Here is a 15,023-nt window from a genome sequence, read left to right as displayed (position 1 = left end):
ACATGACATGAATGACTCACAGACATAATGCTGAGCAAAAGAAACCAGGTGCATGCAGTATGATCCCATTTAGCTACAAGATCAAGATTAGGTAAAAACCAATCTATGGTGACAGATCAGAATAGTGATTAGCCTGGGCAATGGGAGGGCAGGGGAATGTAGGAAGATGGAAGGGTGCTGATTGTAAAGGAGAAGTGAGGAAGACTTCAGAGACTGTTAATGTTCTATATCTTGATCTAGGTGGTAGTTTCATTTTTATTTCATTTTAAAAAACTGAATTTCAATTAAAAACCTAAAAATTAAAAGTAGAATTAACTCTTATATTATGTGTATAAAATCTATTTTATGTGTATAAAATCTATTAAACAAAAAAAAGCTATAAAACACTCCAGAATAACACTGGAGAAAGTTTAAATATAAATCACCAATAAAATGACCTTCAATTCTACCATTTTGTCTAGTACTTGAAGCACACAGAGCTCACTCCATGAAGATATTAGTATTCTGGGCTCTCATGAAAGAACTGAGTCTTGAATTTATCTCTGAAAAGGCCTATTTTGGTTAGGAAGATGAAATATCAGAAAGATGTCAACTCTCCCAAAGTTAATATGTAAATTTATGAGACCTCAGTAAAAACACTGACATTTTTTAAAACTAGTAAAAGTGATTCTTAAGTTCATGTGGGGAAAATACCATAGCCAAATATAATAATAAAACAGAACAGCAACAAGATATGTGTGTGTGGGGGGGAGGTTGGAGAAAGTAGGAGCAGGATTAGTTCTAACAGATTTTAACAGGTATTATAAAGACATAATAATCAAAAGTATGCTACTGGCATATGACTAGACATATTAATGCAACAGAATAGAATTTCTGGGAAGTCTTAAAATATATGTAGTAATTTAGTACATAATAAAGGTGGCATATCAAATCCATTAGTGAAATTATTAAGTTTTCAATAAATAGGAATGAGTCTGGTCAGTGTGGCTCAGAGGTTGAGCGTCGACCTATGACCCAGGAAACCAAGATTCGATTCCTGGTCAGGGCACATGCCTGGCTTGCAGGCTCGATCCCCAGTAGGGGGCGTGCAGGAGACAGCCAATCAATGACTCATCATTGACGTTTCTCTCTCTCTCTCTCTCTCTCTCTTCCTCTCCCTGAAATCAATAAAGATATATTTTAAAATACATAAATAAATAGCAATGAGACAAATGGGTAGTCATTTGGAAAGAAAACAAAGTTGAATCCATATTTCATACCTTCTACCAAATAAATTAATACCTTATATCAAAGATTTAAATATTAAAAAATGAAACTATAAAAATACAAGAACAACAGGAAAATTCTTTTATAACCTTAACATCAGAAGGCCTTGCTAAACATACCACAAAACCCAAGTTATACAAGAAAAGATGGATAGATTAGACTACATTAATTGAATACCATGCAGCTACACAAAAGAGAGCGCTTTATAATGGTATATCAACTTTGGACTTTTCTGTCTAGTATTTGAAGCCCAGAGATTTCACTTGTGATTATATAAGGAGATAGCATAAGAACATCAGCAATCTGGGACTAACAAAGAGATAAAATCTTGAATTACTGGTTTAACTATAAATAGGTATGATTGAAACAACTGATATGGCAAGGATTCTTCTTACTCTCCATTGACCTACATTTCCAATGCTGTATCCAGAGAGGTAGAAATATCTGGGTTGAAGAAAACTCAGACTTGAAATGTTCAGCTACAATAATTCCAATTAGCCTAGATATTTAACAAATTATCTTCCTCTATTAAGGTTTATATTATTTATTTCTATCATATTTTACTGTAAACTACTTGAAATGTCTTTTGAAACAAGCATGCATTTAAATCAACATACCCATACTTAAAACTTCTTTGCAAATCTATTCTTTTAAATTACTATGGCTAAAATGACAAATATTGTTGATACAAACCTTTTGTCAATGATTAAGTTACTGAATAAAAATCAATTAACCTTTTAAAATATGTATTCTAGAAAAGACTCATTTTAGTGTTAATGTTAAGCTGACTAAAAAAATAAAAGCAACCCAACTGTCCAACAACAAGGAACTGTTCAACCATAACATATCAACTCAATGAACAGGATGCAGCCATCAAACAAAATGGTTATAAAGGCTAGGCTGACATGTAGAAAACACCTAAGTAAAATTTTATGAATATTATAAAGTCAGCCATCTAAAAACATACGTGTTAAAGCATGAAGGAAATTCAGCAAAATATTATCTGTGGGTTGGCACTGGATGATGTGACTGTAAGTAATGTTGATTTTCTAGTTTTTACCTCTTGCAAATTTTCTGCAATGGACATATATCACCTTTGTAATTAGAAAATAAAAAACGGTTTTATTGTAAACTAAGGGAATTCCATTATAAACCAGAAAAGCAACCTTTATTTTAGAGGTCTTCTGATATGTTAAAGTATGTACCCTCAGTTTAAGATTTTATTATTTCAAAAAACCACAAGAACCACCAGCTCAACCCTCCAAAACCACCAACTGAAAATGTATACCAAACACATACAATTTATTTCTGAAGCTGTCCGTTCAGCTCTGGCATTCCGGTTTGTAGATCTAATGGTATGACGAATGATTGCATGGGGCTGTGGATATAAACATAACATACGCAGTTAAAATTTTTTTAAATTTTCAATTAGTTTACATTCAATATTATTTTGTATTAGTTTCAGGTGTACAGTATAGTGGTTAGACAACTGTATACTTTACAAAGTATTCTCCCTGATATTTCAAGTACCCACCTGGCACCATACACAGTTATTACAATATTACTGACTATATTCCCTATGCTGTACTTTAGATCCCTGGGACTATTTTGTGACTACCAATTTGTAGTTCTTAATCCCTTCACCTTTTTAAAAAAAATTTCAATGATAAAGTTAAAAGGTCAAAGTTTCTCTTTTTCAATTAAATGTTCACTTACTGACAAACATGACTACCTACTAATAAATTACAGGACAAAGATTTAAAAATACAGTGAACACTAAGGTACTTTAAAAGTTTAATCACTTAGCCCTCGTCAGGTGGCACAGTTGGTTAGAGCATCGTCCTGATATGTCAAGGCTGCAGGTTCACCCCAGGTCAGGGCACATACGAGAAGCACCCAATGAGTGCATAACTAAGTGGAACAACAAATCAATGTTTCTCTCCACCCCCTACCTTCTCTCACTCTAAAAAAATTCAATAAATAAAAATTTTTAAAAAGTTTATTCACTTATTCCATGTCTATACTGTATAAAATATTTAAGAGATTCAAAGAAAGCCAAATATCTTCAAAGAGATTATAGTCTAGGAAGATAAGATTAGAAAATGGTAAGTGTCATTCACTAAGAAGATTACTATTAATGCCCAGAGGAAGGGGTATAGTACTTTTTCAAGACAGAGCTGTAATCTAACCTGGGGCCTTGAGGGACAAGTAGGCACTGGATGCGCAATAACGTGGGACAGCAGAAAGGATATGAACAAAGTGAGGCAAGGAGTAAAGGAAACTGTGGAGTGTTAGAAGAATTGCAATTAGTTATTATTTGGCTATAGTGAAGATTAAGTGAAGAGATGACAAAACTGGAAAGAGACTGAGGATGAGCGGGATCATTAGGCTAGGGCTCTTAATTTTATTTTCCTGACAAAGGTACTTTTGGGAGATTTTACAGAGGGAGTGGCATCACCAGAGTCATCTTTAAAAGTAATCTGATATCCCTGGCTGGTGTGGCTCAGTTGGTTAAGTGTCAACCTATGCACCGAAAGGTCCCTGGTTCAATTCCCAGACAGGGCACATGAGTGTGGGAGGCAGCCGATCAATGTTTCTCTCTCACATCGATATTTCTCTTTCTCTCTCCCCCTCCTTTCCTCTCTAAAATAAATTAAAACATTTTTTTTTTTAAAAAAAGAGTAATCTGTAAGTGTGTAAGGGGGAATGGCAGGGAAAAATACTGGATGCAGAGAGACTAAATAAAGAATGTTGTAGTAAATCAAGCGAGAAGCATACTACTTCCACCCTTTTGTATAAGTTCCTGACCCTTTGGAAACTATGCCTTCAGCTCAACCCCTACCAAATTTCTGATGACTGTCATTCACTGATTACTCAGACAGTGGCTATGTTTTTTTCTCTACTTTAAGACCCACTATCATAACAACATACGTCAAAAGCCCATTGTTCTGGATTTAAGTTTTCTGCCCTCATCTCTAAAGACATACTTAAAGGCACTCTCTACTCGTAAGCTCACACCCTGGACCCTGTCATCAGTTCTGATATACAAATTCACACTTTACTTCAAACTTCTCATCCTTTGCACTCACTCTCTAATTTATTCCCATTTAACTTTAACATTCACATTAGAATCTTAAGTCCATCGATCCGTTACTTTTTCACTCTCTATAAGCATTTCTCCTATCTTCACTTTTCTTCCTACCCAGTTTATATCTGATAAAGCACTATTTCAAGCAATCTCTTTTCAATATACTAAATTCCCTTTGCCTCACTGTCCTTCAGTACACTGGCATGCTAAAACGACAACCCTGAGAGAATTAAACTAGCTACCTTTGTGTTTACATCTGGGGTACCAATCACTGCTGGAGGAAAATTACACAGTAGAATACATTGAAAATGTATCTCCTCTGAGGCTTCAGCTTTTCCCAAAAACACTTTTCTAGTAATTTAACCCATAAATTCACCTCGACACACCTTCTTCACACTCTTCAAACCCATCCATGTTCCTTCCCACTTTCAGAAGATAACCTTGCCACTTATTTCACAGAGAAAACAGAAATATCAACTAGAAAACTACTAGCTACCCTCTGAGCTACCTCTCTTAATGCAAGGAAAGTGTGTTTATCTCAGATCAAGTTCCTCATCAAAATCAAGATCCCAGTCTCTCCTTCCTTCTCAGGGTCTTTACCCATTCATCTTGCTTCTTGTCATTCTTCTCTATTTACTGGATCCTTTCAGAAGCACTTAATCCTATTCAAACTTTTTGCCCCACATAAAACAATCAAAAAACCCCTCACCAACTCATTTTTCTCCAGCTATTGCTCTATCCTACCCATTTCCCACCTGAATTTCGTAAGTGAATTGCTATACTTATCTTTTAAACTACTCCAATCTAGTTTCATGTCTACTATTTGCAAATTGTCCTTTTAAAGTAATTAAGCACTACTACTTATATCCAATGATTTCTTTAACTCAATTTCTAGACAGTATTCTCATTGAAACTTTCCTTCCTTCCTTTTTTTCCTTCCTGATTTTAATGTTCTTTATCAATCCTTGGCCATTCCCCATAGCTTACTTGCTTAAATTTTGGGAGAAATCTCAGGATGCTGTCTTAGGCCCTCTTCTCATTCTACATGCTTCCTTTGGGTGATCTCACCTACCCCTTAAGGTAGTAACTACATCTATATCTAATGCCTTTCGAATTTATATCTCTAGTCTGAACTTTTCTCCACATGCTACAACCACATAGCTCTCACTCTTTATGAGATTTCTCCATCTGGAAGTCTTGTGCAACATCAAAAATGACCATATATAAAACTAAACTCATCTTTCTTCCCAAATCTGATTTTACTCTAGAGTTCCTAGCTCAATCTCTCCAGTTGTTCAAGTCAAAATTTGGAATAACCCTTTTCACACACGCCGCCTCTCATGTCTTCATCCAATCACTGTCTTGCTCATATAATTCTTGAATTAGTCCACTGTTCTCCATCTTTGCTCTATCATCCTAGTTTAAAACACCACTATCTCTATTCTGGATACCTTCCACAGCCTCTTAACAGGTTTTCTGGAATGGAATCACCATTCTGAAGATATAAAGATCTTAAAAAGCATATCTAAGTATGTCACTACTTTACCCTCAACAGCTTCTACTGCCCTTAGGCCAAAGCCCAAAACTTTCAACATGGTTTGAAATGGCTAGTGTCTAACTTCGTCTCCCACCACTTCCTTCCTTGTTTTCTGCTCTAACAAAACTGACTTATCTTTACTTCATCAAATACACTGCCTTCTCTCATATCACCAGGCCTTCAAACATACTATTATTTCCTTTGCTCAAAACACTTTTGCCTGCTCTCTTACTCTAATTCAGTTTACCCTTCAGGTTTTCAGCATACATGTCACTTCTAGAGTGAGTCCTTTCTTGTCCCTATAACATGAATCAACAGCACCTTGTATTTCCCAGTCCATAACAGGTATCACACTTGTAAATTACTTATTTATATTTCTGAATTTCCTTTGAGACCATGTAAGTTCTTTAAAGGCAGGGATAGTGTCAAATCTCATACACCATTATGTCCCCCAACTGCCTGGCACAAGGTTTTATATTTCAAGACTGAAAAGTATGGTGATGTCACTAAACAGAAATAGAGAGAGTAGAAGTTAAAGATTTGGGAAGCCAAGTAAAATGGTATGGGGGAATAAAAGTTTTGTTATTTATATAACCAGTCAAAGATTAATTAGAGAATCAAGTAATAGGAATTCTACATTTAAGGTGAAACAATTTTAATTTTTTAAAATTTAAGGGATTGCCCAGCTGGGTGTGGCTCAGCGGTTGAGCATTGACCTAGGATCCAGGAGATCAGGGTTCGATTCCCGGTCAGGGCACATGCCCGGGTTGCGGGCTAGGCAGCCCATCAATGACTTTCTCATCATTGATGTTTCTATCTCTCTCTCTCCCCCTTCCTTTCCTCTCTCTGAAATCAATAAAGATATGTTTAAAAATAAAATAAAATAAAAATAAAATTTAAGGGATTAAATTTTTATTATTACAAGTCTGAAAATGTTTTAAGCAGAAAAAAATTTATGTATGGCTGACTTATTTAATATTTTCAACCAAAGTTCATTTAATATGCAACAAAATATTCATTGGGTACCTATGATAAGACTATACTAAGCAATGATGTGTTTTGAATGATTAGTTTTCAAAGATTGTTTAATGACTATTTCTATTAAGTAATACACAGAAATGATGGTGTATTAATTAAGAGAGTAGGCTCTAGAATTAGGTTGCCTGGATCCAAATCCTGGTTCTACTACTTATTAGCCACATGATCTTGGGCAAATTACTTCCATCCTTTCTTTTTCATTTCCTCATTTGTAGGATAGTAATATCTATTGCAAAGGACTGTTCTAGGTATTAGGTGAGTTCACATGAAAATTATCTGACCTAATACTTGGCAAACAATGACTACCCAATGAGTGTTAATAGTTATCATGATACTCACATAATTTGAAACTTAAGAACATGAAGTAGAAAATCCTTCAATAAATAACACATAAAGTTTAGTTCTATAGTCTTACCAAAAATGAAGTTAGAAATATAAAAATAAATAAAGACATAAAGAGAAGTGAGGAGACAGATTCTAAGAAACCAAAAAAAAAAAAGAGAATCATAAGAAGAGGAAGAGACACTGGTGAAAAAATATAGTTGTCATATATAGGCATAAACAGATACTCGCCAATGGGGAGGAAGTCCCTCATTCCTGATTTACAAGTTATATTGTTAAATACAGTATATTCAAAATAATTTGACAATATTTTCAGCAACAATAAATTTTCAGAGAAAGCAGCATAGTTATAAATAGCTTTGCATGTAATTATGTAAGAAATAATAGTTCTGAACAAGTATTGGAAATGATAAAATTCCTATGAAAACCTCAGCTTAATTTTTTTTTTTAAATCCTCACCTGAGGTATCTTTTCCATTGCTCTTCAGAGAGAGTGGAAGGGAAAGAGAAAAACATTGATGTGAGAGGGACACATCAATTGGCCGCCACCTTCCACCCATGCCCTGACCAGGGCTTGGGATCAAGCCTGCAACCCAGGTATGTGACCTTGGCTAGAATTGAACCCGGAACCCTTCAGTCCCTGGGCTGATGCTCTAACCACTGAGCAAAACTGGCTAGGGCCTCAACTTAATTTTAAAAAATACTTGTATTCTGTTAATGATGTATATAATAAAGAAACTGCATAAGTCTGGTAAGAAGTAGGATTAAGAAATGATTGTTATGTATATTATGCCACAATTTTAAAGTATCAACTGGCAATTATATTTAGGGTAAGTGTAGTTTACATTGCTAATCAATCTTTGTAGCTAAACCTGTTTTAACTAACTTAAACAAGTGAATTAGAAAACAAGCTTTAAGGCCATATTAAACATTTATTTTAAAATATTAGATTGCAAATAGTCCTTACCTCAAAGTCATCGTCGTCTCCTTCAGTGTAATGTGCATGGTTGTCTGGATTGTTCACTTTGTCCAAAAGTTCAACTGCTAGGGCCCTAGAAAGACCTGGCTGCCCTACAAAAGTGTGCTAGGTGAAACAAAACAAAATAATTTCATGAGTGTGCTTTACATCTATGGCTTACAGAAATGCTATTTGTACTTTTCCATTCAGTAAATATTAGAGACAAGCATATGGGAGCCTACTAATACAAATAAATTAGAGAATGTATTAGCAAAAATATTAATCAGAGAATCCATAATTATATATTATAAAACTAAAGACTCTTTGTGGGGTAAGTTTATAACATGAATATTACTCATAATATTACTGATAAAATTATGTTAATGTACAAAGTCATACAGTGAAATGATGATACTGAAAGTTTTCTCATATTGCTTAATCATTGATTTTTTGGTACTATAAAAGATTTAACAAACACATATACACACAAAACATACTATAAATTTATAGAAGCAGCCAAGAAAAGCAATTAATTTTAGATGACAGCAACATTTTTAACAGTTTTCTCTAAGGCAGGGGTTGGCAAACTACATACAGCCCATGGGCAAAATCTGGTGCACTGCCTCTTTCTGTAAATAAAGTTTTATTGGGTATTAAAAGTCGCACCCATTTCTGTGTACTATCTATGGATGTTTTTATGTTACAAGGGCAAAACTGAGTAGTTGCAACCGAGGCTATATGGCCCCGCATAGCCTGAAATTCTTACTATCTGGCTCTTTATAGAAAGTTTGCTGACCCCTGCTGTAAGAGATCACTAACATTTTTATATTAAAAAACCTAAATACTTATGTCCTAGTGATATGCCTAATTAAGGCACAACTACAGAAAATTACCCTATAATTTCAATGACTTACAGTCAGAAGTCTTTCAGCAGTTGGTCTTTTTTTTGGGTTTTTGGTTAGTGCTATTTTGACAAAATTATGGAATGTTGATGACCTTCAAATAAAGAGAGACATGTACAAAAATATTTCACTAATATTAGTTTTTTGGTGTTACTAAATAAAGTTAACTTACAAGTAGTTAGAAAGTCTGAAACACATGATTTTCCCCTTAGGCCTCTTAGTTCTATATAAGCCAAAAAACTAAATCCAAAGCACAGTATATTCCTTGAAAACGTGTGTCAGTTTCATCTCCTAAGTAAAATTCAATTAGCTAACAGAATAGTAGTATATGAGCTCTAAAAAGTACTCTAAAAAGTAGAAATGCATAGCTGTATCATTTACACAGGATTCATAATCTCATGTTTCAGGAATTAAATTTAGGAATCAAAATGACCTTTTCTTATTGCCTAATTTATATTGTACGCAAATGTTTTGCTATACCAAAAGAGTTGAATGGCACCGAGACAGGGTGGCTAATGTAAAAGTAGAAGGTCACTGAATTTCTTAGAAATGGGGGCAAGGAAGGAATGATTTTAGCAACCAGAAGAGTTTTCCTGTCACCTGCATTGATGAAGTGGGGAAAAGAAAAAGACTAATTAAAGGAATCATGTCTGGATTATTAACTAATAGCAAAGAGGGATATTTGCATCATAGCCAAAATTCCACTGAGGAGGGACTGGGCAAGAACCAAAGAAAATAACCTTATTCATTACCAATGACAGCAAACACACATTAGTTTTCTTCAGAGAAATCACATCACTGTGTTACATTTGGTGACTTGTGGCAGAGTTAGCATGGAGTTATATAGTACCTGAGACTGGCAAAGGTACTTTAATGGTAATGACTGCTCTAGAATCTGACTGTGAATTCAGAGCCTACAGCTAATAGTCATTCATTTCTGGATCCTACGTCCACACTCAATCGCTGAACCACGCCCAGCTGGGCGTCATTCATTTCTGAATAAATATTCAGTCCCTCCTACCATAAAGCCCTCCAGTTTCAGTTGCTTAGGAACTTGGGGTAATAAGGAATAGGAAGAAGCCTGTATCAATACAAAAGAATACAGCTAGCAGAATATAAACTCTTATTTCCACAGTGTGATATGCTTTCTACTCCTGGCATCATCTTGATTGCCCTGGCTCCTAAGTAATACTATTCACAGACAGGCTAATAAAAAATAAAACAGTAGTTTAGAACCTATTTTGGGAACTGGGACTCTTAGAATCTGAAATAAGATATGAACTGTCTTGCCAGAAAAATGAGTATACATACGTACAGAATTTCGGGGGTCCATGGACTCTTAAAGAGATCCCTGTAATCTAGATGAAAAACTACTGAATTTAAGCACTTGGAAACTTATTTGCATATTTTTAAAAAAATTAAATGTACGGAAGGACATTACCCGAAAAACAATTTTCATTTTTTATCACCCAATTGAAAATGTCCTTATGAACTATAAGAATATTCAAACTGTTTTACTTTGTATGAGAAAGAAGAGGTTAGAATGAAAATAATAACCTTTTTGTATATTAGGGAAGGATGGTAGAGAAGTGATTAAAGATTAATTTTAAGTGCCATGGTATCTGGGAAAACTTTTCATATGATCTTTCAGAAAAGTCAACATGTAATTAATGAAAGTATTGAGTAAAAATATGAATCTTCAAAATTTTAATGTATTTATTTGAAATTCTTTCCTCACTACTCTCTTGCCCAAATTGCCAGAACATAAGACTATGATCAGAGTTTTTCAAGAGAGTAGTACATTACAAAGGAACACTGACCAGTTAAACCTAGATCTTTGTCATAGCTTTGCAAGTAAATTACATGTATAAGTTCAGGTAAACTGTTGTTTAATGCCTCTGGGCTTCAGTTTCATCATCCATAGAATAAGAGAACTAAACCTGTGTCCCTTTCAACTGTAAAATTCTATAAATAACATATTATTTAACTTACCATTTTGTTTTGTCTTTTAGTTTTGGGGGCTGAAAATTACTTTTTGACATTAAGAACAGGGCCCTGAAATAAAAACTTCAGTTAAAAAGCAGTACCAAAATACTTTTATTACTACATCTAATAATCAGAATGAATATTCTGTAATAAATTTATACAAGATTACTACATATGTAGACACTGATGAAAACTGGTATGAAATACGTAAATCATTTTTTTAATATTTTGGAAAGCCTATGGAAAATTTCCCTTGGCTAGAGAAAGGACCTTTAACTTTCAAACAAGCTCTTATTCACATGGCAAAGCTATCAAATGTTAGAGAAGGGTTTTGTTACCATACTGTTACATATATAACTAGTATTATACCTCAGGTACAAGTCTATAAATTGTGTATCATTCTGTAGCACAAACCTCACACTAGGTTTTATGAAGATTAAGCCTCTACAATTGTTAACTGAAGATTTGCCTCTACAATTATTTTGGGTGTACAAGCAAATCATATTCACTTTGTAGCCTGTTTCCCTTTCTGGACAATAATTTTCCACATTCTCTCATTATGAATGATACAGAAGTCAACCTACAAGAGGGCTTTCTTTCTCTACAAGTCTACCTTTGACCCATTTTTTATGGACTACCGGGGTGGAAGAATGGAGGATTTAAGAAGGAAGTTCTAAAATGTTCTATTTCATTATCTCCTAAAAAAACCCCTTTCAGGTTTCTAAGCAAACTGTTTGTCTCTTTTTTAAATACCAAAAATATTTTCTCATTTTAAAAATTAATGGTTCATATATAAAGGAAAATTGAAAAAGAAATAAAGGTCTATATTCCTACAACCCTAAGACATTATTTGAAATTTTCTGTTTTTCTTTTTAGTCTTTATCTTAATAACCAATTACTACATCATTGTATTGGGTAATATTATGTTCTGCTTTTTTTTTTGGCTCGTCCAGGAAACATAGGGTCTCTGGTTTATACAACAGGAGTTAAAACTTCTCCAAAAGGGAATCTGAGATCATCCTGGCATTTACTTTCTCTTTAGTGTGGGATGTTCTGCTTTTTCTTTTTTTTACTAATAATCAATTTTCCATGTTGCTTTGTTTTATACATATGTAATAGCTGCCCTTACCTGCTAAATAATTTGCTTAACAATTCACCAACTATTGGACATTTAGATTTTCCTCCTGTTATCCTGAAATGGGTAATTCTTAGTGGTTTTTTTTTTCTTGAATTATTTCCTAAGTGTAATTTTCCTAGTGAAATCACTGTAACATTTGGATGGCCCATAACAAATAATGTCTAAATTATTTTCCTAAAAGTCTGCACTTTTTGGCATTCCACCTAAATGTAAATACCTCTTAACTTGTATAACTTTAGTTACTTGTGAGGTCAAATAGTTTTCCATGTTTCTTCAGTATCTGGTACTTGTTCATAAACAATCTATATTTTGTCTATAAACTCTTTGAATGAGTTCCTTATGTAATATATATGCTTCTATCTACCATGTTAGGAAAACAAGTTCCCCATTCTGTTGATTTTTTTTTTTTAACTATTTACTTTAAAAATCTAAATTTAGCCCAAATTTATCTTTTCCTTCAAAATATTAAAAGCCCTTTCAAAGGCTCTCAATTTTTTTTTCCTGAGAGACAATTTACCCTAAAATGCAAATTATAATTAAACTAAGCATACCTCTTTATCCCGAGAAAAAGTGAAAAAACAACAAAAAACAAAAAAACAGCATGAAAAAAATCTCACCTGCATTCTATTATTTGTATATAATTCTATTTAGACAAAAAAAAGAAACAAGTTCAACTGATAGAAAAATGAATGTAATGACTTAAAAAAGACTTCAGACAGTATAGACTATTAGCTCCCTATTGTTTTACGAACAGCAATACAAGAGAGCAGGTTTTAGCTGAGATTATCTACAAATCACTTACAATACCTTTACTATTTTAACATAGTTGAAAATGAGTTTGGGATAGCGAAGTTATCAATATCTCACTCTCCCAGAAGACCATTAATAACCGTATAATTATAAATAGTGAGAACACCTCATCGGATGAAGATCAAACATAGGTGGTTGAAGTTCTCCAAGTTCAATTGCTGTTATTCCTACTGCCCAGATATCACAGAGTTGGTTGTAGCCACCATTCTTTTCTACTGCTGCAACTTCTGGGGCCATCCTAGAAGGAATCAGTGAATTTTCTTATAATAAAAAAATGATATGAAATCTGCTACTTTTGTCATATTCGCTAGACTTTTTGGAGGAAAAGTAGCTGAGAGGCATCTGCTAAGAAGAAGCTTTATTTAGAAAGACTTATAAAGACCTCATACATACACAGACACACACACTCTTTAAATTCATTATTTAAAAATCTTGAATCTTCTTATATAATATGGGAAAAGAAAAAGAACAACAAAATCCCTGTGAAGGTCAGAGAAAAGTTCCCAAAGGAGATGAAACTTAAAGAATTAAAATAAAATGTTTTGGTTTAAAATGAAGAATTAATTAGCAGGGAGCTAAGACGAATGGGGAGTTGTAACATTTTAATCAGAGAAACAAGTAAGTGTAAATGAAGGGAGATGGGGAGAGAACATGAAATACCTGGAGAAGTGATAGGACTGCTACTCTATGATCTACATACTGATATGGGGCATAAACTGCTTGTTATAAATCTGTGATAAGAATGGAAATTGAGCCCGGCCAGGCGTGGCTCAGCGGTTGAGCGTCGACCTGGGATCCAGGAGATCGGGGTTCAATTCCCGGTCAGGGCACATGCCCGGGTTGCGGGCTCGATCAATGACTCTCTCATCATTGATGTTTCTGTCTCTCTCTCTCCCTCTCCTTTCCTCTCTCTGAAATCAATAAAGATATATTAAAAAAAAAAAAAGAATGGAAATTGAGAGTAAGAATTTATTCCCATCCAATACATGATCATTTTTCATTATTTCATTTTTAATTTATTTTACCAACAGGTCATTCACCACAGACAGTTTGAGAGGGTCAATAAAGTATTTGGAAAATGAACATCAGAGATGGTACTAAATGGACAATGAATGGCCTACTGATTATATAAGAAAGTTTAAACTTTACCATGAAAATAAAAGAATAATTATGGGGGTAAACTTGATTTAAAACTCATGGCAACATGACGGATAGTGTGAGAAGTGAAACCTGCATTAGGCAGATGAATTATAAGTTTATTTAAAAAATACAAGGGAAAAAACAGGATTTTTTCGACGGCAGTGGCAGAGGGGACAGAATAAAAGGGGTTGACTAAAGAGACTGACATGAGTATAAAATGTGCATAGCAAGTAGAGCTATTATCAAACAACTGTTGAATATATACAAGACTGAAAATCAACTGAGTAGCTGAGTTGGAGTTATCTACTTGGGAGTCAGTGGTGTATAACGATGGCATCTGAAGTTATAAAGCATAAATGATATTGCTCAGGGGAAATATTCTTTTATCTTTTTAATGTTTACTATTTTAAAATTAATTTATATTTATATTGAATACTCGCAAGGCAGGAGTTGTTTTTATATGCACTTGTCACAAAAAGTTATATAACAAAATGTCTCTCAACTTAAGTGTGGTTAAGAATATAAAATACATATACTAAAAATGCCAATATGTACATGTACAGTACTACATACATAACAATGGGTATAGGAACAAAAAGAAAATGATCTCCATGGAGCAAGGTGACTGAAGGCAAATTTCAGAAGGAAAGAAGCTGAGCTGGAATCCAGAGAAAGCATATGGGTGTCATTTCCTCTGCCCACTAGTCAGTTAATAGTGGCTACCTGCAGCACCAAGCTGATCAGGACTGTTACACTTCCTCATTCAGTGGAAAACAGATGTGATCAATCAGTCTGCCATGGTGAAGGCAGGCAGGGTGT

The 15,023-nt window shown here is 34.2% G+C and overlaps 1 protein-coding gene across 1 annotated transcript in view; it reads right to left on the bottom strand.

The window, feature by feature from the left end:
• The window catches only part of MAP4K5 (mitogen-activated protein kinase kinase kinase kinase 5), a 92,464-nt gene that overhangs the window by 36,037 nt on the left and 41,404 nt on the right, over positions 1–15,023 (bottom strand). Inside the window, exons 9-13 of the mRNA XM_087820563.1 lie at positions 13,171–13,302; positions 11,123–11,185; positions 9,143–9,224; positions 8,238–8,354; positions 2,566–2,644 (exon numbers count right to left, since the gene is read on the bottom strand). Of these exons, the coding sequence (XP_087676689.1) occupies positions 2,566–2,644; positions 8,238–8,354; positions 9,143–9,224; positions 11,123–11,185; positions 13,171–13,302 (473 nt within the window). The remainder of the gene's footprint in view (positions 1–2,565; positions 2,645–8,237; positions 8,355–9,142; positions 9,225–11,122; positions 11,186–13,170; positions 13,303–15,023) is intronic.

This window comes from Miniopterus natalensis, chromosome 1 (assembly GCF_054644295.1).
Source record: "Miniopterus natalensis isolate mMinNat1 chromosome 1, mMinNat1.hap1, whole genome shotgun sequence".
NCBI lineage: Eukaryota > Metazoa > Chordata > Mammalia > Chiroptera > Miniopteridae > Miniopterus > Miniopterus natalensis.
The sequence above is the reverse complement of the archived record's forward strand: the minus strand, read 5'-3'. Positions and strand labels throughout refer to the sequence as shown.